The 27800-nt window shown below is 42.7% G+C and overlaps 2 protein-coding genes across 3 annotated transcripts in view; both read left to right on the forward strand.

The window, feature by feature from the left end:
* Positions 1–716: 716 nt before the first annotated feature.
* Positions 717–16880, forward strand: LOC139533709 (N-acylneuraminate cytidylyltransferase-like). Of its 2 annotated transcripts, XM_071332015.1 has the most exons (6): positions 717–2036; positions 4091–4233; positions 4732–4887; positions 7214–7344; positions 7720–7814; positions 12723–16880. In XM_071332015.1, the coding sequence occupies exons 1-6, from the start codon at positions 1816–1818 to the stop codon at positions 12763–12765; spliced, it is 789 nt and encodes a 262-aa protein (XP_071188116.1). In that variant the 5' UTR covers positions 717–1815; the 3' UTR covers positions 12766–16880. The 2 variants fall into 2 exon arrangements, with proteins under 2 accessions (XP_071188116.1, XP_071188117.1); XM_071332016.1 differs by lacking the exon at positions 12723–16880 and having other exon boundaries at positions 719–2036; positions 7720–8149.
* Positions 16881–18425: 1545 nt separating this feature from the next.
* Positions 18426–27800, forward strand: part of LOC139533705 (N-acylneuraminate cytidylyltransferase-like) — a 42877-nt gene continuing 33502 nt past the window's right edge. Inside the window, exons 1-5 of the mRNA XM_071332009.1 lie at positions 18426–19701; positions 21756–21898; positions 22397–22552; positions 24879–25009; positions 25385–25479. Coding sequence (XP_071188110.1) covers positions 19481–19701; positions 21756–21898; positions 22397–22552; positions 24879–25009; positions 25385–25479 — 746 coding nt within the window. The 5' untranslated portion in view covers positions 18426–19480. The remainder of the gene's footprint in view (positions 19702–21755; positions 21899–22396; positions 22553–24878; positions 25010–25384; positions 25480–27800) is intronic.

Genomic DNA, 27800 nt, shown 5'->3' on the forward strand with positions numbered 1-27800 from the left:
TCAGTTTCATGGGAATATGCATTTAGAGTTTCTTGAATGATGTAAGGATGGCTAACCGGCCTAACTAATTGAATTTTAGAGCAGATGGAGTTAAACACAACCACAGCATGAGAAGAAAAAAACATTTCAGCACAATCATCCTACATTGTCATAAGAAATGACATGGTATTTTTTTTATAACAGTAGCCTGACATTATCATGCTATTATATTCGGTTTGTTATGTAAAATACTAATTAATCATTAAGTGATCTAGCGAGACATAGCACCGCACCAGCACCCCTGATTATAACGATTGGATGACTTTGGAAGCTTCACCTAATCAAAGCTCTATGAACTAAGTGGTACAATTTCTTTTACACCATTGCAGCAGCAGAGCAAAATATTTGGGACTGACCCAAAATCATTCTGGGCTAAAGCCCAGAAAGCCAGGTCCTGGTGATGTCCATGGTTCACATAATTGTCAATTGAAAGATATTTAGCCAATTTATTCATCACTACATTTAGCTAACATTAGATAGTTAATCGATTCGGCAGTCTCGTCCAGATCATCATGGCATTTGTAGTTCTTTATGATAGCCACATTACCAGCTAGCATTAGCGTTTCTGGGAGGTAAATACAGGCGAATATATTGATCAAAGTCACCTTGTCCTATCGAGATTCACACGGTTATCAAAATGTCATAACAGGGTAATCCTACATGAAACACAGCCCTTATTTTAAGTGTTTCTAAAATCTGCTATGGGAAAGATGAATGGGGGGAAAAACGATTGGAACCGTTTCCTTGTTTTACCGCTAGGTTTTATGGGTATTATGACTCATACTGTGGTACTCTATTGATACCCTAATCACTCTCTGGGAGTTTAGTCAGCAACACGTGACAGTGGAGTGCACTCAGAGAGTTTGTAGGGGTGAGGGCATGGTTTGGGATTCCACGGCACATCAAAGGCATGTCAACAAGGCAGCATGGTGCATCGTCCAGAAACATACATCTCTTTTCCATAAAATATATGTTCGAATTTTCGAACCAGTTTTCATTGGGAAGGCAGATTAAGCGTTGTTTTTATTTTTATAAAAAAGCAATGATTTTTGCATGTGAAAACACATAATCCGACTCATTCCCCCACGTGCTTTATCTAGCCTAGGCTACGTCACTCTGGTTTTGAGCGAATTTTGTCGCGTTCACATACTAATTGGAACAAGGAAACTCTGACATTTCCGACTTGCTATCTGGTTGTAGTTATAAACCTGTCACTTTCAACCGTTTTGCAAGTCGAACATTTCAGAGTTTTCTAGTTCCGACGGACACATGAACACGGCATTTGAACCTGGCTCACGCCCGGGAGGCAGCCCGGTTCCAAAATGAATGCAATCACGTTTTACCCAAAATAAACTCCTCCGACCTGGGAAACCCGGGTCAGATGATCGAATCCCCTCATTGAAGCGCGATCGTTTTCTTGACATTGTCAGTTAAACCGTTGCCAGAGTAAATTCAGTAAATAGTTCAACAGAAATTGTTACTATGGCAACAAAAGGAAGCGTTATTGAAATTACCTCAGAGTAAAGCTAGCAGGTCTACGCCTCTCTTTTTTTACTGTGTACATGTAACATTTGTAGGATTTCCTTCACACAGTGTAAGCCGTAGTAGGTCATGTAAACTAAGTACGTAGCTAGCTAGTTACAGTGAGTTAGAACGCAAGAAGGTGCTAGATCCTTCAGAAGACTGCTATCCATCGCTACCGCTATTAGCTACATTGAGACTACCGCCACGTCTTGACAAGACTCTTGTCTGCCCACCCGGCTACTGATCCTTTCAATGGCTGCTGCAAAAAAACGTACTCTATCGGGCATCGAAGATGTGGGAGACAGAAAAGCAAAGGTTATTAAAGACAGCGGTGAGAAGAGACACATCGCAGCCCTGATCCTGGCGAGGGGAGGCAGTAAGGGGATCCCCCTGAAGAATATCAAAGTTCTCGCCGGTGTCCCGCTCATTGGATGGGTTCTGAGAGCTGCAGTGGACTCCAAACAGTTTGACAGGTAACGTTAATTCAGTTACCGGTACATTTTTGGTCAAATGTATTTCTAATCTAGCTACGGTATATGGACTTGCTCCGACGCCTTTGTTAATAGTAACGTTAGTTAGCTGCACCAAATGCATGTTATTATTGTTTATTAGTGATAGTCAATGCTGCCTATGATGCATCTGTCATAACCATTCACCACTGTTTGGAGGTTGGAAATATGTTGCGAGTGGATGAACGTGCGCAGGTAGCCTTGTAAAGGAGCCATTTGATTATGATTGTTTGACAATCAGATGAAAACACCATGACTGGTTGTGTTTATGCCACAATAAAAGGTAATACATTTTAAAAGTCAAATGACAAATCTTTATGACTAGGCCCACAGAGATGCTATTGAATTAATAGGGATTCTAAATAGAATTATATGATTAGGACCCACGGCCGGTGTGCCAGAAATCTCCCCTGTCAGAATCCCCCCACCCTTCTAATTTCCTATCTTTTGTGGCTAGAGTCAAATACTTTCTGTGGCACACATCAGAGTCAAATACTTTCTATAGAATAAACTTCACGTCAGGATAGACAACCGAAATTAATAATTAATGTATGTGTGTTATATTAAACATAGAGGGAGTAAAATGTTGGCAAGCAATAAACATTTCAGAACAACTATGGCTGAATTATTATCCTTACACTTTAAAAAATACTAGTCGAATAAGACATGGGAGAGATGACGAATTTTGGCAAATAGATTTATTTATAGACTAATACAAAATAAACTGCAGACAAAAATGCTTTCTGCTACTAAGATCAGTGAAATGTCGGCTAAACTGACAACAGAGTGAAGAGTAGAAATCTCAACTAGCAAGTAAGTCGCAGCATTGAAGAACGCGCAGGGGGGAGAATTCTGTCTGGGGGGAGATTTTCCGCACAACACCGGCACACCTAGAGCGGTAATTTGACAAGGGCAGCATTTCCCGAGCTAAACTGACCAAGACGCATATCCAACAAAACATAACACCTCACATTATTCTGCCCCAAAACAATGATACTTGGCTATTTTATCCCTATTAATTGAGCTTTTCACTTTCTGAAAAGAGTATATGTTTAAACTCAGGCAGCTTTTAGGGAAGCAATTCTGTTGTTGAGTTAAGCAACGGATGAGTAGCCAGCAGTTGAAGTTTACATGTTTCTACTTCGTCGAGCCTCTGTCTGGGTGGAAAGGTCTCTTTTGAAACTGCCATGCTTAGATTCAGAAGGATGTCTAATATTTAATGATTTGCAAACAGTAACCGTTTCGTTGCAAACAAGACACTCTGGTTTGATATAGGAGAAATATGGTAAGAATACCTATTCCTATGTCCATTCTTCCCTGAAACTTCTATTTGCATTTTCACCTTTCTTTTGAAACTTTTTCAGTGACATTTTGTCTTGATTGCAAGCTGTTTTACCCTAATCAACGCACAAAGGAAAATAGCAAAATAATTTAATAGAGACATTTGTGATTTTATCAGTGTAATCAGATTGAAAATATTAGGATATGTTATTGACATTATATAGCCTAGTAAGCAGATGTGTTAAAATTTGTTTAATTTGTAGTTTAATCATGAATGGGACCTCTATTATGTTCTGTTTAACTGACTATTAGCTGAGAAAAAAACTGTCCTAAGGCCAAACCTATTGCCAACCCCTGCATTACACTATTCTAGTTTAGGGGGAATGGAGGGGGGTGGCAATTTTTTTGTCTTGCCTAGGGCAGCAGAACGTCCAGAGCTGGTCCTGTTAGGCCCATACATTGTTTTAGTACTCACATGTTCACACATAGGAGGTTCCAAACTGGGAAGAAATCACATCTACTTTAACTCCTGGTCATAACTATACATTATTAACTGTTTGTTGTATAAATATGTATACCCATGTCAGATTCTTATTGAGAGAGTTTGTCTGAAAGTTAGTGTACAGTCTCTGAATGAACCCCTTGGTTTGGGCTTGGCCACACAAGACTGGATTGCACTAATGTAGTCTACATGTTATAAAGCCTGATGAATCAACTTCTCCCCTTCTTTCTCCCAGTGTGTGGGTATCAACTGACCATGATGACATTGAGAAGGTAGCCAAGGCATGGGGAGCTCAGGTTCACCGCAGGAGCCCAGAAGTGTCCAAAGACTCCTCCAGCTCTCTCGACACCGTCCAGGAATTTGCCCGATTAAACCCAGGTAGGGGGTGAATGTCAAGTTTATTTCCTTGATTCCTCATGTGTGCTGTGAGAAGGAGACAAGGAGGGAGGAGGCGTGAGGAGGATTCTCTGTGGCAACAATGTCAATGTTGGTTATATTTTATTGTGACAGAACCACACCCTCTGTGACGCTTCACTATCTTTGTAATGACTGTTTGGCAGCGCTTTGTTATAGATGTCAACTGTTAATGTAATATATGCAGAACTTGTTTAGCCACTAGCTTGGCTAAGGCTCTGGAACGGTATGTATCAAGCATCTCAGAGTAGGAATGCTGATCTAGGATCAGGTCCCCCCCGTCCATGTAGTCTTATTCATTGTGATCTATGAGGCAACATTAGGGATTAGCCCAATAAAGTGGGACCCACTCCATAGCTTCAATTGACAACAGTGGCAGAATATACAAGATTATTCATATCTCATACTGTTTCTCATACTCTTCTGGTATCTCATAGTCTGCTGTGTGTTGTCCTCCTCCAGAGGTGGATGTGATCTGTCACATCCAGGCCACGTCTCCCTGCCTGCACCCCTTCCACCTGAAGGAGGCCCTGGAGATGATCACCAAGCAGGGCTTCACGTCCGTCTTCTCCGTGGTCCGACGACACCACTTCCGCTGGCAGGAGGTGAAGAAAGGAGGTACGGGACAGACGTGTGTTATGTTTAGGACCTTACACTTATTATCAGTTAACTGGAGAGGTTCCAACATAATGTACAGGTCTGTCAGGAGTCAGTCCCTTCACTTGTCCTTTATACCGCTGCACAAGTTTCCTAAGCATGACTAAGCAGACACAGATACAAGGAATGAGTATCAGGGTGGGAGAGTGAGGGAGGCTATTATCTTGTATCTAGTTCCTCTTCTGCTTGACTCACACCCTGTGAACAAACCATAAGCACATCGCAACTTAATAACACAAAACAACAATTCTCATTATCTGACAGTTTACAGAACATGCCAACCTTGAGAAAGAACACAGTGTGTACAGCTTATAACATTTTCCACTACACTGTGCCTGAGGAAAAACTGTCCCTCACTTTATCAGTAGGGTCAGGAGTTTGTCCTGACCATGTGACCAGAGCCAGGAAAAACTCTAGTGCCCTAGATATTTAGTGTTTGAAAACAGCTACACATCATATCTTGATGTAAGATGCTAACTAATGCTCAATGATAAAGGTGTTTATAAGAGCGTCTGCTAAATGACTAACTAATGCTCAATGATAAATGTGTTTATAAGAGCGTCTGCTAAATGACTAACTAATGCTCAATGTCGGTTAGGACATCTACTTTGTGCATGACACAAGTAATTTTTCCAACAATTGTTTACAGACAGATTATTTCACTTATAATTCATACTATCACAATTCCAGTGGGTCAGAAGTTTATATACACTAACTTGACTGTGCCTTTAAACAGCTTGGAAAACAGAAAATGATGTCATGGCTTTAGAAGCTTCTGATAGGCTAATTTACATCATTTGAGTCAATTGGAGGTGTACCTGTGGATGTATTTCAAAGACTACCTTCCAACTCATTGCCTCTATGCTTGACATCATGGGAAAATCTAAAGAAATCAGCCATGACCTCAGAAAATAAATTGTAGACCTCCACAAGTCTCGTTCATCCTTGGGAGCAATTTCCAAATGCCTGAAGGTACCACGTTCATCTGTGCAAACAATAGTTTGCAAGTATAAACACCATGGGACCATGCAGCGTCATACCGCTCAGGAAGGAGACGCATTCGGTCTCCTAGAGATTAATGTACTATGGTGCAAAAAGTACAAATCAATCCCAAAACAACAGCAAAGGACCTTGTGAAGATGCTGGAGGAAACAGGTACAAAAGTATCTATTTTCACAGTTAAACGAGTCCTATATTGACATAACCTGAAAGGCCGCTCAGCAAGGAAGAGGACACTGCTCCAAAACCGCCATAAAAAAGCCAGACTATGGTTTGCAACTGCACATGGGGACAAAGCTCGTATTTCTTGGAGAAATGTCCTCCGGTCTGATGAAACAAAAATAGAACTGTTTGGCCATAATGACCATCGTTATGTTTGGAGGAAAAAGGGGGAGGCTTGCAAGCCAAAGAACACCATCCCAACCGTGAAGCACGGGGGTGGCAGCATCATGTTGTGGGGGTGCTTTTCTGCAGGAGGGACTGGTGCACTTCACAAAATAGATGGCATCAGGTAGGAAAATTATGTGGATATATTGAAGCAACATCTCAAGACATCAGTCAGGAAGTTAAAGCTTGGTCGTAAATGGGTCTTCCAAATGGACAATGACCCCAAGCATACTTCCAAAGTTGTGGCAAAATGGCTTAAGGACAACAAAGTTAAGGTATTGGAGTGGCCATCACAAAGCCCTGATCTCAATCCCATAGAAAATTTGTGGGCAGAACTGAAAAAGCTTGTGCGAGCAAGGAGGCCTACAAACCTGACTCAGTTACACCAGCTCTGTCAGGAGGAATGGGCCAAAATTCACCCAACTTATTGTGGGAAGCTTCTGGAAGGCTACCCGAAACATTTGACCCAAGTTAAACAATTTAAAGGCAATGCTGCCAGATACTAATTGAGTTTATGTAAACTTCTGACCCACTGGGAATGTGATGAAAGAAATTAAAGCTGAAATAAATAATTATCTCTACTATTATTCTGACATTTCACATTCCTAAAATAACTGACTTAAGACAGGGAATTTTTACTTGGATTAAATATCAGGAATTGTGAAAAACTGTATTTAAATGTATTTGGCTAAGGTGTATGTAAACTTCCGACTTCAACTGTAAATATAGTACCTTTCACAAGCACATTACATGGAAGTAACTCCATCCACCACTAATCACTGTGTATCACAATAGAGAGATGAGGGGTGTTTAGACAAATGAGTTTTTCTCCTGACCAGTAAGTAGTCTGGTTTCTAGTTATAACCTATAACATTGACTATGTGTTCTCTCTCCTGTTCAGGTAGTGTAACCACCCAGTCTCTGAACTTAGACCCGTCTAACAGGCCCCGGAGACAGGACTGGGATGGAGAGCTGTGTGAGAATGGATCTTTCTACATTTATACCAGAGCGACGATAGAGAGAGGCCTGCAGGTAACTGGCACTATACCCCATCAGGGCCCATAGTCACAAAGCGTCTCAGGATAGGAGTGCTGGTCTAGGATCAGTTTTCCCTTTTCAATCATTATGAATACGTCTATATGGACAGGGAGGACCTGATCCTAGATCAGCAGCCCTACTCTGAGATGCTTTATGAATACAGGCCCTGATGTGTATGTCTGTTGCTGGTGGTGAACCCTATTCCCCTCAGGGGATCAATAACGTTTATTCATTCAGTGGACGTGAGCCTGACTAGAAACAACCTACACACTGAGAGATGGACTGATCTGTGATACTACTAGATATTCTATTGTTAACTGGTGTTTTGAATGCTAATAGAAATGCCCTTTGTGTTGTTGTCTTTCTCAGGGGGGGAAGTGGGCTTATTATGAGATGCTGCCAGAGTACAGTGTGGATATTGATGTGGATATCGACTGGCCCGTGGCAGAACAGAGAGTACTGAGGTAGTCTGAAATCTCTGACCTAGAATTTCAAGTTCACACTCTGTTCAAGTCATTCACTCCGAACCACCTCTGTCTCTCTCTCTATCTCTGTCTCCTCTCTGTCTCTCGGAAAGTGTTTATTTGAATGCACTTTAAATATAATTAGATTTTGTGGTAAAGCAACACAATGAACAATGCTGTAACACAGAGGAGTGGTTCTCCAAATGTATTTCCCTGTGTGTGTTGTTCCTGTTCAGGTTTGGTTACTTTGGCCTGGACAAGCCTGAGGTGTATTTCCCTGTGTGTGTTGTTCCTCTCCAGGTTTGGTTACTTTGGTCTGGACAAGCCTGAGGTGTATTTCCCTGTGTGTGTTGTTCCTGTTCAGGTTTGGTTACTTTGGCCTGGACAAGCCTGAGGTGTATTTCCCTGTGTGCGTTGTTCCTGTTCAGGTTTGGTTACTTTGGCCTGGACAAGCCTGAGGTGTATTTCCCTGTGTGTGTTGTTCCTGTTCAGGTTTGGTTACTTTGGCCTGGACAAGCCTGAGGTGTATTTCCCTGTGTGTGTTGTTCCTGTTCAGGTTTGGTTACTTTGGCCTGGACAAGCCTGAGGTGTATTTCCCTGTGTGCGTTGTTCCTGTTCAGGTTTGGTTACTTTGGCCTGGACAAGCCTGAGGTGTATTTCCCTGTGTGTGTTGTTCCTGTTCAGGTTTGGTTACTTTGGCCTGGACAAGCCTGAGGTGTATTTCCCTGTGTGCGTTGTTCCTGTTCAGGTTTGGTTACTTTGGCCTGGACAAGCCTGAGGTGTATTTCCCTGTGTGTGTTGTTCCTGTTCAGGTTTGGTTACTTTGGCCTGGACAAGCCTGAGGTGTATTTCCCTGTGTGTGTTGTTCCTGTTCAGGTTTGGTTACTTTGGCCTGGACAAGCCTGAGGTGTATTTCCCTGTGTGTGTTGTTCCTGTTCAGGTTTGGTTACTTTGGCCTGGACAAGCCTGAGGTGTATTTCCCTGTGTGCGTTGTTCCTGTTCAGGTTTGGTTACTTTGGCCTGGACAAGCCTGAGGTGTATTTCCCTGTGTGCGTTGTTCCTGTTCAGGTTTGGTTACTTTGGCCTGGACAAGCCTGAGGTGTATTTCCCTGTGTGCGTTGTTCCTGTTCAGGTTTAGTTACTTTGGCCTGGACAAGCCTGAGGTGTATTTCCCTGTGTGCGTTGTTCCTGTTCAGGTTTGGTTACTTTGGCCTGGACAAGCCTGAGGTGTATTTCCCTGTGTGCGTTGTTCCTGTTCAGGTTTAGTTACTTTGGCCTGGACAAGCCTGAGGTGTATTTCCCTGTGTGTGTTGTTCCTCTCCAGGTTTGGTTACTTTGGCTTGGACAAGCCTGAGGTGTATTTCCCTGTGTGTGTTGTTCCTGTCCAGGTTTGGTTACTTTGGTCTGGACAAGCCTGAGGTGTATTTCCCTGTGTGTGTTGTTCCTCTCCAGGTTTGGTTACTTTGGTCTGGACAAGCCTGAGGTGTATTTCCCTGTGTGTGTTGTTCCTGTCCAGGGTTGGTTACTTTGGCCTGGACAAGCCTGAGGTGTATTTCCCTGTGTGTGTTGTTCCTGTTCAGGTTTGGTTACTTTGGCCTGGACAAGCCTGAGGTGTATTTCCCTGTGTGTGTTGTTCCTGTTCAGGTTTGGTTACTTTGGCCTGGACAAGCCTGAGGTGTATTTCCCTGTGTGCGTTGTTCCTGTTCAGGTTTAGTTACTTTGGCCTGGACAAGCCTGAGGTGTATTTCCCTGTGTGTGTTGTTCCTCTCCAGGTTTGGTTACTTTGGCTTGGACAAGCCTGAGGTGTATTTCCCTGTGTGTGTTGTTCCTGTCCAGGTTTGGTTACTTTGGTCTGGACAAGCCTGAGGTGTATTTCCCTGTGTGTGTTGTTCCTCTCCAGGTTTGGTTACTTTGGTCTGGACAAGCCTGAGGTGTATTTCCCTGTGTGTGTTGTTCCTGTCCAGGGTTGGTTACTTTGGCCTGGACAAGCCTGAGGTGTATTTCCCTGTGTGTGTTGTTCCTCTCCAGGTTTGGTTACTTTGGCCTGGACAAGCCTGAGGTGTATTTCCCTGTGTGTGTTGTTCCTGTTCAGGTTTGGTTACTTTGGCCTGGACAAGCCTGAGGTGTATTTCCCTGTGTGTGTTGTTCCTGTCCAGTTTTGGTTACTTTGGTCTGGACAAGCTTGAGGTGTATTTCCCTGTGTGTGTTGTTCCTCTCCAGGTTTGGTTACTTTGGCCTGGACAAGCCTGAGGTGTATTTCCCTGTGTGTGTTGTTCCTCTCCAGGTTTGGTTACTTTGGCCTGGACAAGCCTGAGGTGTATTTCCCTGTGTGTGTTGTTCCTCTCCAGGTTTGGTTACTTTGGTCTGGACAAGCCTGAGATGTATTTCCCTGTGTGTGTTGTTCCTCTCCAGGTTTGGTTACTTTGGCCTGGACAAGCCTGAGATGTATTTCCCTGTGTGTGTTGTTCCTGTCCAGGTTTGGTTACTTTGGTCTGGACAAGCCTGAGGTGTATTTCCCTGTGTGTGTTGTTCCTGTCCAGGTTTGGTTACTTTGGTCTGGACAAGCCTGAGATGTATTTCCCTGTGTGTGTTGTTCCTGTCCAGGTTTGGTTACTTTGGCCTGGACAAGCCTGAGATGTATTTCCCTGTGTGTGTTGTTCCTGTCCAGGTTTGGTTACTTTGGTCTGGACAAGCCTGAGGTGTATTTCCCTGTGTGTGTTGTTCCTGTCCAGGTTTGGTTACTTTGGTCTGGACAAGCCTGAGATGTATTTCCCTGTGTGTGTTGTTCCTCTCCAGGTTTGGTTACTTTGGCTTGGACAAGCCTGAGGTGTATTTCCCTGTGTGTGTTGTTCCTGTCCAGGTTTGGTTACTTTGGTCTGGACAAGCCTGAGGTGTATTTCCCTGTGTGTGTTGTTCCTCTCCAGGTTTGGTTACTTTGGTCTGGACAAGCCTGAGGTGTATTTCCCTGTGTGTGTTGTTCCTGTCCAGGGTTGGTTACTTTGGCCTGGACAAGCCTGAGGTGTATTTCCCTGTGTGTGTTGTTCCTCTCCAGGTTTGGTTACTTTGGCCTGGACAAGCCTGAGGTGTATTTCCCTGTGTGTGTTGTTCCTGTTCAGGTTTGGTTACTTTGGCCTGGACAAGCCTGAGGTGTATTTCCCTGTGTGTGTTGTTCCTGTCCAGTTTTGGCTACTTTGGTCTGGACAAGCTTGAGGTGTATTTCCCTGTGTGTGTTGTTCCTCTCCAGGTTTGGTTACTTTGGCCTGGACAAGCCTGAGGTGTATTTCCCTGTGTGTGTTGTTCCTCTCCAGGTTTGGTTACTTTGGCCTGGACAAGCCTGAGGTGTATTTCCCTGTGTGTGTTGTTCCTCTCCAGGTTTGGTTACTTTGGTCTGGACAAGCCTGAGGTGTATTTCCCTGTGTGTGTTGTTCCTCTCCAGGTTTGGTTACTTTGGCCTGGACAAGCCTGAGATGTATTTCCCTGTGTGTGTTGTTCCTGTCCAGGTTTGGTTACTTTGGTCTGGACAAGCCTGAGGTGTATTTCCCTGTGTGTGTTGTTCCTGTCCAGGTTTGGTTACTTTGGTCTGGACAAGCCTGAGATGTATTTCCCTGTGTGTGTTGTTCCTGTCCAGGTTTGGTTACTTTGGCCTGGACAAGCCTGAGATGTATTTCCCTGTGTGTGTTGTTCCTGTCCAGGTTTGGTTACTTTGGTCTGGACAAGCCTGAGGTGTATTTCCCTGTGTGTGTTGTTCCTGTCCAGGTTTGGTTACTTTGGTCTGGACAAGCCTGAGATGTATTTCCCTGTGTGTGTTGTTCCTCTCCAGGTTTGGTTACTTTGGCCTGGACAAGCCTGAGGTGTATTTCCCTGTGTGTGTTGTTCCTCTCCAGGTTTGGTTACTTTGGTCTGGACAAGCCTGAGGTGTATTTCCCTGTGTGTGTTGTTCCTGTCCAGGTTTGGTTACTTTGGTCTGGACAAGCCTGAGGTGTATTTCCCTGTGTGTGTTGTTCCTCTCCAGGTTTGGTTACTTTGGTCTGGACAAGCCTGAGGTGTATTTCCCTGTGTGTGTTGTTCCTCTCCAGGTTTGATTACTTTGGTCTGGACAAGCCTGAGGTGTATTTCCCTGTGTGCGTTGTTCCTCTCCAGGTTTGTTTACTTTGGCCTGGACAAGCCTGAGGTGTATTTCCCTGTGTGTGTTGTTCCTCTCCAGGTTTGTTTACTTTGGCCTGGACAAGCCTGAGGTGTATTTCCCTGTGTGTGTTGTTCCTCTCCAGGTTTGGTTACTTTGGTCTGGACAAGCCTGAGGTGTATTTCCCTGTGTGTGTTGTTCCTGTCCAGGTTTGGTTACTTTGGCCTGGACAAGCCTGAGGTGTATTTCACTGTGTGTGTTGTTCCTCTCCAGGTTTGGTTACTTTGGCCTGGACAAGCCTGAGGTGTATTTCCCTGTGTGTGTTGTTCCTGTTCAGGTTTGGTTACTTTGGCCTGGACAAGCCTGAGGTGTATTTCCCTGTGTGTGTTGTTCCTGTCCAGTTTTGGTTACTTTGGTCTGGACAAGCTTGAGGTGTATTTCCCTGTGTGTGATGTTCCTCTCCAGGTTTGGTTACTTTGGCCTGGACAAGCCTGAGGTGTATTTCCCTGTGTGTGTTGTTCCTCTCCAGGTTTGGTTACTTTGGCCTGGACAAGCCTGAGGTGTATTTCCCTGTGTGTGTTGTTCCTCTCCAGGTTTGGTTACTTTGGTCTGGACAAGCCTGAGGTGTATTTCCCTGTGTGTGTTGTTCCTCTCCAGGTTTGGTTACTTTGGCCTGGACAAGCCTGAGATGTATTTCCCTGTGTGTGTTGTTCCTCTCCAGGTTTGGTTACTTTGGCCTGGACAAGCCTGAGATGTATTTCCCTGTGTGTGTTGTTCCTGTCCAGGTTTGGTTACTTTGGTCTGGACAAGCCTGAGGTGTATTCCTGAATAAAGCCCTGATCATCGACATACCTGACGATAACTAACAACTGCGAGTGACAGTTTGTCTGTGGTTTCATCCATTTGCCATGCCAAACAATGTGGAGTATCAACCTATTTTAATGGATGATGCGATGGAAGCTATCAAATCATTCTGAATTGATGTTGACATCCCAGAGGAGACAGTAGAAACGTCCATATGGCTCAGCAAGTAAAGCATCGTACAGTGCAATTACCTCTGCTAGCTCAATGGATGTATAAATATGAAGCTTGGCGTTTAAACTCACTACCAAATATGGTAGTGAGAGGAAGCCCACTGGTGGGGAGTGGGAGAAGATGGAACGAGGTGGATTTTGGCCTACATTCTGAAAAACGTCTAATCGATTAAACATTTTCTCAATACAGTTTTATGTTCCCAAAACTAGAATCGGTTACGAACAGAGTGGACTAAGTTTTGTAGACTTTAGCCTTTGCCGAAGTTTTTTTTAAATCGCGTTGTTTAGAAGAAGTACAAAGTCGAATTGAGTTATTGCACACGCGCATTTCACAGAGTAGGCGTTCCCTAATGGAAATATGCAGATGTATGCTAGAACGGGCCAATAGGATCTCGCTAGCTCGTGCTTGGCTCTGCCCACCTCCTTGCCTGTTCTGCCCACTATGACTAATCTGTTCCCATTGGAAACGACAGGCTGTGGTCTATCTTAGTTTAGTTATAAACAATCTTTGCTGGTACTGTAGGTAGCTAGCTACTTGCTACTAAAGTTAACAGGGAAAATTTCAATAAATGGCACTAACTCAACGGAAAAATAATTTTCTAACACCAAGTAAACAATATATAATCTACCTCTGTGTCCTGTAGTTTTGAATTGAATAATATGCGCTATCACTATTCACAATCTATCCAACAATGTCACCAACACACCAAGCTTCTAAGTGGAACATGCATAGTACTAGGTTCATTCTCTAATCTTTTGATTGGATGGACAACAGGTCAGCTCATACTGCAAAAGCTTTGATTGGTTGGAGGACATCCTCTGGAAGTTGTCATAATTACCATGTAGATCTATGGAAGGGGGTGAGGAGCACGAGCCTACTAGATTTTGTATTGAAGTCAATGTAGCCAGAGGAGGACGCAAAATAACTGTCTCCTGGCTCCACCGTGGTGCTATCCTAGTGGGGTCTGTACTATTGTAGTCTAATCTACTAATGTAGACCTTCATTGCAAAACAGTGCATTTTAATCAGGTATTTGGTGACATTTGAATACATTTAAGTACAGTTTAGCTAAAAATGCTAACTTTTTTGTTTGATTTGTATTATTTATCTGAAATTCACTGAGTAGGATGGTCCTCCCCTTCCTCATCTGATAATCATCCACTTCTTATGAAGGGGAATATCAACTCAGAGTTTTTAGTTGTGATGGTTGTTTAGCAACTAAACTGATGTGTGTGCAATTATGGGGCAAAACAGACAGGCAAATTTAGATTGTTGACAACATGTAAACTATATTTAGTCTTGAATATTTATTGAAAACATAAATACATTTGCAAAACGAGGACTTGTCTCAAATACATTGTTACAGTTGTTGGTTGGTTAGCTAGCTAGCGAATTTGAATACACATAAGAACGGCATAAAACACAGCATTTGAATATTACATTTAAATTAGTTAAAAAGTACATATTGTTAAAAACAATAGAAACAACCATGAATAAAATTACTTTTTCTTGTAAAACATCCCATCTGTAAAAGCCATTTAAAATGTGTACAAATGATTTAACAAAAGTAAAACATTTTTAAGACATGAAAACATGTTTAAAAAGTAACTTTGTTAAAAAGCTGTCTTCTTTGTACAGGAACGGGGTGAGTCCTTATCAAACTCGCCTCCCCCTGCTCTTCCGAATCAATAACCATCCTGTCCTTCCGGGCCCAGAGGAGATCCCTCCCCTAGGGACATCGCCCTAGGCGCCGCAGCGCTGTCAGGCCGTAGGGGCTAATTAGACCACAAATAGAACAATGAGACAGATATTTCAACGGATGTTTCAACATTTGATCCCAATATAGTTTTCTGTTCCCAAACGAATATATGTTATGAACAGAGTGGACTAAGTTTTGTAGATTTTACCCTTTGCCAAAGTTTTACAACATTGCGTTGTTTAGAAGGAGTGCATGGGCGAATGTAGTTATTGCACACCTCACAGAGTAGAGGTTCTCTAAAGGAAATATGCAAATGTCTACTAGAATGCGCCAATAGGCTCTCGCTAGCTCGTGCTTGACTCAGCCCCCCTCCTTACCTGTTTTGCCCACTATGACTCTTTGTTCCCATTGGAAACGACAGGCTGTGGTCTATCTTGGGTTAGTTATACAAATCTTTGATAAGACCCTCCGATAACCACTTCCACCGAACCAGCAATGCTGCCAGCTTCAAAGCGAAGTGGAATCCCATGTGTTATTTTTTTAGTATGCACAATTTCACACAAAAGAATGGAAAGGCGTGCCTAATAAAATGCCACGTGTATTTGTTTGTCGGATTTCGAGACTTGACACATGTAAAAGATTAAATACCTCCCAAATTAAATGGTTAACTGTTATTTAGGATTGTATCTTGTAAAACGACAGGGGGAATTTGTTAATTAGAATTTCATGCTCGTTTTATTATTTCAAATTGGAACATGAATTGACTCATTCAAGTAAGGAGTGTGTCCCAAAATTGATGGGTTTATAGAGCCCCACATTGGGGCGACAGGTAGCCTAGTGGCTTTAGAGCGTTGGGCCAGTAACTGAAAGGTTGCTAGATTTAATCCCTGAGCTGACAAGGGAAACATCTGTCGTTCTGCCCCTGAAGAAGGCTGTCATTGTAAATAAGAATTTGTTCTTAACTGACTTGCCTAGTTAAATAAAATTCATACACTCATAAAACCTAGCGGTCAAACAGGGACATTTTTCTCATAGAGAATTTTTGAAACACTTAAAATAAGGGCTGTGTTTCGTGTAGGCTTACCCTGGCATGAAGTTTTGATAACCATGTAAACCTCTCTCGGTCAAGGTGACTTTGATCAATATATTTGTCTCTTTTTACTCTCAGATTCAAAAATGCTATTTAGCATCAAAGTAGACAGACATCATGCAAGACTACAAATCCCTGCAGGCTCCTGCACGTCGTCTCTAGCTGACACCTTTGCTAACTTGTATTGTGTCAATTTAAAACTTGCACAAAACAGTTCACAGCAGGACTGTCACCAGCGTTTCATCAAATTCGTGGCTGAGGGGTTTGTGGGTCCGAGAAAAAAATTGCCTTTTCTAAAATCCTTTCCTGCAATTCTACATGACTGGAGACATTACAATAATATTTCTTTATACCACATCGAAATGACAAGCTACTCTGACATTTACAGACTGAGATCAACAAAACGAACGACCCGTGTCTTAAATGCAACCAACAGCATAGGCCAATGAAAATAGTGGATAGACAGATTTTACACCTACAACATGAGTAGGAAATTATAGTACACCATCTTTCCAGTTTATTGACAGCCACAACTCAACAATCAGCTCTTTTATATTTGCCGAGCGAGATGCCCAATTGCAGGATTCCTGACTGTAGACTCGGCCTATGCGCTCATAATGTGACAAACAAAACACAATCTAAAGCAATAAAGCTTTTGATCCTCTGTGGCTAAATTATGCTGGTGTATTATTTGCAATTATTTAATTTATTTATAGAGGAGTAATTATTTAATTTGGTAAATGTATTTCAATGTATCTGCAGCACTTCCAGCATCCCTTCCTGCAGCGCTGTTTTCTTTCAAGGCCAAATAAATTAATCAACACTTCTTATTATTAATTCAATCGATTGTGGTTTGTAGCCCCATATGACGTTATTGTGTAGTTAGACCTACTGTTAAAATAATATTTAAAATAATAATCTATCAACAAGTAGCCTACAATTACGAGAATCAATTCAGTAAATCAATGAAGCCAATAGTGGTTTCAGCTATATTGTTATTGAAACGATGTCGGCCGTATGAACTTTTAAAACAATAAAAACACATGTCAAATGACTTGAATAGCCTATGGTAAAAGTGTACAAATGTGTATTCGCATCAGTAGCCAAAGTGACTGAAATGCATCAGAAAAGTCTTGGAAAGTTCAGGAAAACATCAGGGAAGCGTATCAGGTAGGTTATAGGCCTAATGTGTGTGTAGAGAAGATCTGCATTGCTTTAAATTGCGAGACTAATGATCATGAGCACTCACATCAACTTAGCTAACATTTCCAAGCCTAATTATAACCACATATCCAAACGGAGATTCGGTGAAATCTGACATTGATTGATTTATCAAGATGAGTGCCCATTCTTGTCTCAAAGCAGCGAAATGACTGTTCCAATCAAAACGGTGCTGGAATTATCAGTTGACCACATGTCTTGACATTTATTATAACCAGTGGTGTTAACCAGTTGGTCCCGTGTGGCTCAGTTGGTAGAGCATGGCGCTTGCAACGCCAGGGTTGTGGGTTCAATTCCCACGGGGGGACCAGGATGAATATGTATGAACTTTCCAATTTGTAAGTCGCTCTGGATAAGAGCGTCTGCTAAATGATGTAAATGTGTAGTGGTATTTTGTTAGGAGCCCTATTAAGCCATCATTTCTGAATGAAAGTTTGTACGACATGAAGCCTATTGGTTAATTAAAATATACATACAATGCATCATCCAAATTGCATGATTGCCTATGCCTACACATACTGTAAGTGGCGAAAGGAACATTTAATATATTTTCAATCCTAAAACAGCAAATTAGGCCTACCTTATCATAAATTAGGCCATCATCAGTATCAATCGTGAATGATAATTCTTCACATTTTACAGGTGAAACGGCCCTGCTGCATGCAGTCAACCATTTAATCCCAATCAGTTTCATGGGAATATGCATTTAGAGTTTCTTGAATGATGTAAGGATGGCTAACCGGCCTAACTAATTGAATTTTAGAGCAGATGGAGTTAAACACAACCACAGCATGAGAAGAAAAAAACATTTCAGCACAATCATCCTACATTGTCATAAGAAATGACATGGTATTTTTTTTATAACAGTAGCCTGACATTATCATGCTATTATATTCGGTTTGTTATGTAAAATACTAATTAATCATTAAGTGATCTAGCGAGACATAGCACCGCACCAGCACCCCTGATTATAACGATTGGATGACTTTGGAAGCTTCACCTAATCAAAGCTCTATGAACTAAGTGGTACAATTTCTTTTACACCATTGCAGCAGCAGAGCAAAATATTTGGGACTGACCCAAAATCATTCTGGGCTAAAGCCCAGAAAGCCAGGTCCTGGTGATGTCCATGGTTCACATAATTGTCAATTGAAAGATATTTAGCCAATTTATTCATCACTACATTTAGCTAACATTAGATAGTTAATCGATTCGGCAGTCTCGTCCAGATCATCATGGCATTTGTAGTTCTTTATGATAGCCACATTACCAGCTAGCATTAGCGTTTCTGGGAGGTAAATACAGGCGAATATATTGATCAAAGTCACCTTGTCCTATCGAGATTCACACGGTTATCAAAATGTCATAACAGGGTAATCCTACATGAAACACAGCCCTTATTTTAAGTGTTTCTAAAATCTGCTATGGGAAAGATGAATGGGGGGAAAAACGATTGGAACCGTTTCCTTGTTTTACCGCTAGGTTTTATGGGTATTATGACTCATACTGTGGTACTCTATTGATACCCTAATCACTCTCTGGGAGTTTAGTCAGCAACACGTGACAGTGGAGTGCACTCAGAGAGTTTGTAGGGGTGAGGGCATGGTTTGGGATTCCACGGCACATCAAAGGCATGTCAACAAGGCAGCATGGTGCATCGTCCAGAAACATACATCTCTTTTCCATAAAATATATGTTCGAATTTTCGAACCAGTTTTCATTGGGAAGGCAGATTAAGCGTTGTTTTTATTTTTATAAAAAAGCAATGATTTTTGCATGTGAAAACACATAATCCGACTCATTCCCCCACGTGCTTTATCTAGCCTAGGCTACGTCACTCTGGTTTTGAGCGAATTTTGTCGCGTTCACATACTAATTGGAACAAGGAAACTCTGACATTTCCGACTTGCTATCTGGTTGTAGTTATAAACCTGTCACTTTCAACCGTTTTGCAAGTCGAACATTTCAGAGTTTTCTAGTTCCGACGGACACATGAACACGGCATTTGAACCTGGCTCACGCCCGGGAGGCAGCCCGGTTCCAAAATGAATGCAATCACGTTTTACCCAAAATAAACTCCTCCGACCTGGGAAACCCGGGTCAGATGATCGAATCCCCTCATTGAAGCGCGATCGTTTTCTTGACATTGTCAGTTAAACCGTTGCCAGAGTAAATTCAGTAAATAGTTCAACAGAAATTGTTACTATGGCAACAAAAGGAAGCGTTATTGAAATTACCTCAGAGTAAAGCTAGCAGGTCTACGCCTCTCTTTTTTTACTGTGTACATGTAACATTTGTAGGATTTCCTTCACACAGTGTAAGCCGTAGTAGGTCATGTAAACTAAGTACGTAGCTAGCTAGTTACAGTGAGTTAGAACGCAAGAAGGTGCTAGATCCTTCAGAAGACTGCTATCCATCGCTACCGCTATTAGCTACATTGAGACTACCGCCACGTCTTGACAAGACTCTTGTCTGCCCACCCGGCTACTGATCCTTTCAATGGCTGCTGCAAAAAAACGTACTCTATCGGGCATCGAAGATGTGGGAGACAGAAAAGCAAAGGTTATTAAAGACAGCGGTGAGAAGAGACACATCGCAGCCCTGATCCTGGCGAGGGGAGGCAGTAAGGGGATCCCCCTGAAGAATATCAAAGTTCTCGCCGGTGTCCCGCTCATTGGATGGGTTCTGAGAGCTGCAGTGGACTCCAAACAGTTTGACAGGTAACGTTAATTCAGTTACCGGTACATTTTTGGTCAAATGTATTTCTAATCTAGCTACGGTATATGGACTTGCTCCGACGCCTTTGTTAATAGTAACGTTAGTTAGCTGCACCAAATGCATGTTATTATTGTTTATTAGTGATAGTCAATGCTGCCTATGATGCATCTGTCATAACCATTCACCACTGTTTGGAGGTTGGAAATATGTTGCGAGTGGATGAACGTGCGCAGGTAGCCTTGTAAAGGAGCCATTTGATTATGATTGTTTGACAATCAGATGAAAACACCATGACTGGTTGTGTTTATGCCACAATAAAAGGTAATACATTTTAAAAGTCAAATGACAAATCTTTATGACTAGGCCCACAGAGATGCTATTGAATTAATAGGGATTCTAAATAGAATTATATGATTAGGACCCACGGCCGGTGTGCCAGAAATCTCCCCTGTCAGAATCCCCCCACCCTTCTAATTTCCTATCTTTTGTGGCTAGAGTCAAATACTTTCTGTGGCACACATCAGAGTCAAATACTTTCTATAGAATAAACTTCACGTCAGGATAGACAACCGAAATTAATAATTAATGTATGTGTGTTATATTAAACATAGAGGGAGTAAAATGTTGGCAAGCAATAAACATTTCAGAACAACTATGGCTGAATTATTATCCTTACACTTTAAAAAATACTAGTCGAATAAGACATGGGAGAGATGACGAATTTTGGCAAATAGATTTATTTATAGACTAATACAAAATAAACTGCAGACAAAAATGCTTTCTGCTACTAAGATCAGTGAAATGTCGGCTAAACTGACAACAGAGTGAAGAGTAGAAATCTCAACTAGCAAGTAAGTCGCAGCATTGAAGAACGCGCAGGGGGGAGAATTCTGTCTGGGGGGAGATTTTCCGCACAACACCGGCACACCTAGAGCGGTAATTTGACAAGGGCAGCATTTCCCGAGCTAAACTGACCAAGACGCATATCCAACAAAACATAACACCTCACATTATTCTGCCCCAAAACAATGATACTTGGCTATTTTATCCCTATTAATTGAGCTTTTCACTTTCTGAAAAGAGTATATGTTTAAACTCAGGCAGCTTTTAGGGAAGCAATTCTGTTGTTGAGTTAAGCAACGGATGAGTAGCCAGCAGTTGAAGTTTACATGTTTCTACTTCGTCGAGCCTCTGTCTGGGTGGAAAGGTCTCTTTTGAAACTGCCATGCTTAGATTCAGAAGGATGTCTAATATTTAATGATTTGCAAACAGTAACCGTTTCGTTGCAAACAAGACACTCTGGTTTGATATAGGAGAAATATGGTAAGAATACCTATTCCTATGTCCATTCTTCCCTGAAACTTCTATTTGCATTTTCACCTTTCTTTTGAAACTTTTTCAGTGACATTTTGTCTTGATTGCAAGCTGTTTTACCCTAATCAACGCACAAAGGAAAATAGCAAAATAATTTAATAGAGACATTTGTGATTTTATCAGTGTAATCAGATTGAAAATATTAGGATATGTTATTGACATTATATAGCCTAGTAAGCAGATGTGTTAAAATTTGTTTAATTTGTAGTTTAATCATGAATGGGACCTCTATTATGTTCTGTTTAACTGACTATTAGCTGAGAAAAAAACTGTCCTAAGGCCAAACCTATTGCCAACCCCTGCATTACACTATTCTAGTTTAGGGGGAATGGAGGGGGGTGGCAATTTTTTTGTCTTGCCTAGGGCAGCAGAACGTCCAGAGCTGGTCCTGTTAGGCCCATACATTGTTTTAGTACTCACATGTTCACACATAGGAGGTTCCAAACTGGGAAGAAATCACATCTACTTTAACTCCTGGTCATAACTATACATTATTAACTGTTTGTTGTATAAATATGTATACCCATGTCAGATTCTTATTGAGAGAGTTTGTCTGAAAGTTAGTGTACAGTCTCTGAATGAACCCCTTGGTTTGGGCTTGGCCACACAAGACTGGATTGCACTAATGTAGTCTACATGTTATAAAGCCTGATGAATCAACTTCTCCCCTTCTTTCTCCCAGTGTGTGGGTATCAACTGACCATGATGACATTGAGAAGGTAGCCAAGGCATGGGGAGCTCAGGTTCACCGCAGGAGCCCAGAAGTGTCCAAAGACTCCTCCAGCTCTCTCGACACCGTCCAGGAATTTGCCCGATTAAACCCAGGTAGGGGGTGAATGTCAAGTTTATTTCCTTGATTCCTCATGTGTGCTGTGAGAAGGAGACAAGGAGGGAGGAGGCGTGAGGAGGATTCTCTGTGGCAACAATGTCAATGTTGGTTATATTTTATTGTGACAGAACCACACCCTCTGTGACGCTTCACTATCTTTGTAATGACTGTTTGGCAGCGCTTTGTTATAGATGTCAACTGTTAATGTAATATATGCAGAACTTGTTTAGCCACTAGCTTGGCTAAGGCTCTGGAACGGTATGTATCAAGCATCTCAGAGTAGGAATGCTGATCTAGGATCAGGTCCCCCCCGTCCATGTAGTCTTATTCATTGTGATCTATGAGGCAACATTAGGGATTAGCCCAATAAAGTGGGACCCACTCCATAGCTTCAATTGACAACAGTGGCAGAATATACAAGATTATTCATATCTCATACGGTTTCTCATACTCTTCTGGTATCTCATAGTCTGCTGTGTGTTGTCCTCCTCCAGAGGTGGATGTGATCTGTCACATCCAGGCCACGTCTCCCTGCCTGCACCCCTTCCACCTGAAGGAGGCCCTGGAGATGATCACCAAGCAGGGCTTCACGTCCGTCTTCTCCGTGGTCCGACGACACCACTTCCGCTGGCAGGAGGTGAAGAAAGGAGGTACGGGACAGACGTGTGTTATGTTTAGGACCTTACACTTATTATCAGTTAACTGGAGAGGTTCCAACATAATGTACAGGTCTGTCAGGAGTCAGTCCCTTCACTTGTCCTTTATACCGCTGCACAAGTTTCCTAAGCATGACTAAGCAGACACAGATACAAGGAATGAGTATCAGGGTGGGAGAGTGAGGGAGGCTATTATCTTGTATCTAGTTCCTCTTCTGCTTGACTCACACCCTGTGAACAAACCATAAGCACATCGCAACTTAATAACACAAAACAACAATTCTCATTGTCTGACAGTTTACAGAACATGCCAACCTTGAGAAAGAACACAGTGTGTACAGCTTATAACATTTTCCACTACACTGTGCCTGAGGAAAAACTGTCCCTCACTTTATCAGTAGGGTCAGGAGTTTGTCCTGACCATGTGACCAGAGCCAGGAAAAACTCTAGTGCCCTAGATATTTAGTGTTTGAAAACAGCTACACATCATATCTTGATGTAAGATGCTAACTAATGCTCAATGATAAAGGTGTTTATAAGAGCGTCTGCTAAATGACTAACTAATGCTCAATGATAAATGTGTTTATAAGAGCGTCTGCTAAATGACTAACTAATGCTCAATGTCGGTTAGGACATCTACTTTGTGCATGACACAAGTAATTTTTCCAACAATTGTTTACAGACAGATTATTTCACTTATAATTCATACTATCACAATTCCAGTGGGTCAGAAGTTTATATACACTAACTTGACTGTGCCTTTAAACAGCTTGGAAAACAGAAAATGATGTCATGGCTTTAGAAGCTTCTGATAGGCTAATTTACATCATTTGAGTCAATTGGAGGTGTACCTGTGGATGTATTTCAAAGACTACCTTCCAACTCATTGCCTCTATGCTTGACATCATGGGAAAATCTAAAGAAATCAGCCATGACCTCAGAAAATAAATTGTAGACCTCCACAAGTCTCGTTCATCCTTGGGAGCAATTTCCAAATGCCTGAAGGTACCACGTTCATCTGTGCAAACAATAGTTTGCAAGTATAAACACCATGGGACCATGCAGCGTCATACCGCTCAGGAAGGAGACGCATTCGGTCTCCTAGAGATTAATGTACTATGGTGCAAAAAGTACAAATCAATCCCAAAACAACAGCAAAGGACCTTGTGAAGATGCTGGAGGAAACAGGTACAAAAGTATCTATTTTCACAGTTAAACGAGTCCTATATTGACATAACCTGAAAGGCCGCTCAGCAAGGAAGAGGACACTGCTCCAAAACCGCCATAAAAAAGCCAGACTATGGTTTGCAACTGCACATGGGGACAAAGCTCGTATTTCTTGGAGAAATGTCCTCCGGTCTGATGAAACAAAAATAGAACTGTTTGGCCATAATGACCATCGTTATGTTTGGAGGAAAAAGGGGGAGGCTTGCAAGCCAAAGAACACCATCCCAACCGTGAAGCACGGGGGTGGCAGCATCATGTTGTGGGGGTGCTTTTCTGCAGGAGGGACTGGTGCACTTCACAAAATAGATGGCATCAGGTAGGAAAATTATGTGGATATATTGAAGCAACATCTCAAGACATCAGTCAGGAAGTTAAAGCTTGGTCGTAAATGGGTCTTCCAAATGGACAATGACCCCAAGCATACTTCCAAAGTTGTGGCAAAATGGCTTAAGGACAACAAAGTTAAGGTATTGGAGTGGCCATCACAAAGCCCTGATCTCAATCCCATAGAAAATTTGTGGGCAGAACTGAAAAAGCTTGTGCGAGCAAGGAGGCCTACAAACCTGACTCAGTTACACCAGCTCTGTCAGGAGGAATGGGCCAAAATTCACCCAACTTATTGTGGGAAGCTTCTGGAAGGCTACCCGAAACGTTTGACCCAAGTTAAACAATTTAAAGGCAATGCTGCCAGATACTAATTGAGTTTATGTAAACTTCTGACCCACTGGGAATGTGATGAAAGAAATTAAAGCTGAAATAAATAATTATCTCTACTATTATTCTGACATTTCACATTCCTAAAATAACTGACTTAAGACAGGGAATTTTTACTTGGATTAAATATCAGGAATTGTGAAAAACTGTATTTAAATGTATTTGGCTAAGGTGTATGTAAACTTCCGACTTCAACTGTAAATATAGTACCTTTCACAAGCACATTACATGGAAGTAACTCCATCCACCACTAATCACTGTGTATCACAATAGAGAGATGAGGGGTGTTTAGACAAATGAGTTTTTCTCCTGACCAGTAAGTAGTCTGGTTTCTAGTTATAACCTATAACATTGACTATGTGTTCTCTCTCCTGTTCAGGTAGTGTAACCACCCAGTCTCTGAACTTAGACCCGTCTAACAGGCCCCGGAGACAGGACTGGGATGGAGAGCTGTGTGAGAATGGATCTTTCTACATTTATACCAGAGCGACGATAGAGAGAGGCCTGCAGGTAACTGGCACTATACCCCATCAGGGCCCATAGTCACAAAGCGTCTCAGGATAGGAGTGCTGGTCTAGGATCAGTTTTCCCTTTTCAATCATTATGAATACGTCTATATGGACAGGGAGGACCTGATCCTAGATCAGCAGCCCTACTCTGAGATGCTTTATGAATACAGGCCCTGATGTGTATGTCTGTTGCTGGTGGTGAACCCTATTCCCCTCAGGGGATCAATAACGTTTATTCATTCAGTAGACGTGAGCCTGACTAGAAACAACCTACACACTGAGAGATGGACTGATCTGTGATACTACTAGATATTCTATTGTTAACTGGTGTTTTGAATGCTAATAGAAATGCCCTTTGTGTTGTTGTCTTTCTCAGGGGGGGAAGTGGGCTTATTATGAGATGCTGCCAGAGTACAGTGTGGATATTGATGTGGATATCGACTGGCCCGTGGCAGAACAGAGAGTACTGAGGTAGTCTGAAATCTCTGACCTAGAGTTTCAAGTTCACACTCTGTTCAAGTCATTCACTCCGAACCACCTCTGTCTCTCTCTCTATCTCTGTCTCCTCTCTGTCTCTCGGAAAGTGTTTATTTGAATGCACTTTAAATATAATTAGATTTTGTGGTAAAGCAACACAATGAACAATGCTGTAACACAGAGGAGTGGTTCTCCAAATGTATTTCCCTGTGTGTGTTGTTCCTGTTCAGGTTTGGTTACTTTGGCCTGGACAAGCCTGAGGTGTATTTCCCTGTGTGTGTTGTTCCTCTCCAGGTTTGGTTACTTTGGTCTGGACAAGCCTGAGGTGTATTTCCCTGTGTGTGTTGTTCCTGTTCAGGTTTGGTTACTTTGGCCTGGACAAGCCTGAGGTGTATTTCCCTGTGTGCGTTGTTCCTGTTCAGGTTTGGTTACTTTGGCCTGGACAAGCCTGAGGTGTATTTCCCTGTGTGTGTTGTTCCTGTTCAGGTTTGGTTACTTTGGCCTGGACAAGCCTGAGGTGTATTTCCCTGTGTGTGTTGTTCCTGTTCAGGTTTGGTTACTTTGGCCTGGACAAGCCTGAGGTGTATTTCCCTGTGTGCGTTGTTCCTGTTCAGGTTTGGTTACTTTGGCCTGGACAAGCCTGAGGTGTATTTCCCTGTGTGTGTTGTTCCTGTTCAGGTTTGGTTACTTTGGCCTGGACAAGCCTGAGGTGTATTTCCCTGTGTGCGTTGTTCCTGTTCAGGTTTGGTTACTTTGGCCTGGACAAGCCTGAGGTGTATTTCCCTGTGTGTGTTGTTCCTGTTCAGGTTTGGTTACTTTGGCCTGGACAAGCCTGAGGTGTATTTCCCTGTGTGTGTTGTTCCTGTTCAGGTTTGGTTACTTTGGCCTGGACAAGCCTGAGGTGTATTTCCCTGTGTGTGTTGTTCCTGTTCAGGTTTGGTTACTTTGGCCTGGACAAGCCTGAGGTGTATTTCCCTGTGTGCGTTGTTCCTGTTCAGGTTTGGTTACTTTGGCCTGGACAAGCCTGAGGTGTATTTCCCTGTGTGCGTTGTTCCTGTTCAGGTTTGGTTACTTTGGCCTGGACAAGCCTGAGGTGTATTTCCCTGTGTGCGTTGTTCCTGTTCAGGTTTAGTTACTTTGGCCTGGACAAGCCTGAGGTGTATTTCCCTGTGTGCGTTGTTCCTGTTCAGGTTTGGTTACTTTGGCCTGGACAAGCCTGAGGTGTATTTCCCTGTGTGCGTTGTTCCTGTTCAGGTTTAGTTACTTTGGCCTGGACAAGCCTGAGGTGTATTTCCCTGTGTGTGTTGTTCCTCTCCAGGTTTGGTTACTTTGGCTTGGACAAGCCTGAGGTGTATTTCCCTGTGTGTGTTGTTCCTGTCCAGGTTTGGTTACTTTGGTCTGGACAAGCCTGAGGTGTATTTCCCTGTGTGTGTTGTTCCTCTCCAGGTTTGGTTACTTTGGTCTGGACAAGCCTGAGGTGTATTTCCCTGTGTGTGTTGTTCCTGTCCAGGGTTGGTTACTTTGGCCTGGACAAGCCTGAGGTGTATTTCCCTGTGTGTGTTGTTCCTGTTCAGGTTTGGTTACTTTGGCCTGGACAAGCCTGAGGTGTATTTCCCTGTGTGTGTTGTTCCTGTTCAGGTTTGGTTACTTTGGCCTGGACAAGCCTGAGGTGTATTTCCCTGTGTGCGTTGTTCCTGTTCAGGTTTAGTTACTTTGGCCTGGACAAGCCTGAGGTGTATTTCCCTGTGTGTGTTGTTCCTCTCCAGGTTTGGTTACTTTGGCTTGGACAAGCCTGAGGTGTATTTCCCTGTGTGTGTTGTTCCTGTCCAGGTTTGGTTACTTTGGTCTGGACAAGCCTGAGGTGTATTTCCCTGTGTGTGTTGTTCCTCTCCAGGTTTGGTTACTTTGGTCTGGACAAGCCTGAGGTGTATTTCCCTGTGTGTGTTGTTCCTGTCCAGGGTTGGTTACTTTGGCCTGGACAAGCCTGAGGTGTATTTCCCTGTGTGTGTTGTTCCTCTCCAGGTTTGGTTACTTTGGCCTGGACAAGCCTGAGGTGTATTTCCCTGTGTGTGTTGTTCCTGTTCAGGTTTGGTTACTTTGGCCTGGACAAGCCTGAGGTGTATTTCCCTGTGTGTGTTGTTCCTGTCCAGTTTTGGTTACTTTGGTCTGGACAAGCTTGAGGTGTATTTCCCTGTGTGTGTTGTTCCTCTCCAGGTTTGGTTACTTTGGCCTGGACAAGCCTGAGGTGTATTTCCCTGTGTGTGTTGTTCCTCTCCAGGTTTGGTTACTTTGGCCTGGACAAGCCTGAGGTGTAT

Source organism: Salvelinus alpinus, chromosome 11 (assembly GCF_045679555.1).
Source record: "Salvelinus alpinus chromosome 11, SLU_Salpinus.1, whole genome shotgun sequence".
Classification (NCBI taxonomy): domain Eukaryota; kingdom Metazoa; phylum Chordata; class Actinopteri; order Salmoniformes; family Salmonidae; genus Salvelinus; species Salvelinus alpinus.

Coding starts and splice junctions, on each gene's coding strand:
- LOC139533709 (XM_071332015.1), top strand. CDS start 1,816: ATGGCTGCTGCAAAAAAACGTACTCTATCGGGCATCGAAGATGTGGGA. Junction 2,037..4,090: donor GACTCCAAACAGTTTGACAG/GTAACGTTAATT, acceptor TCTTTCTCCCAG/TGTGTGGGTATCAACTGACC. Junction 7,345..7,719: donor CGATAGAGAGAGGCCTGCAG/GTAACTGGCACT, acceptor TGTCTTTCTCAG/GGGGGGAAGTGGGCTTATTA.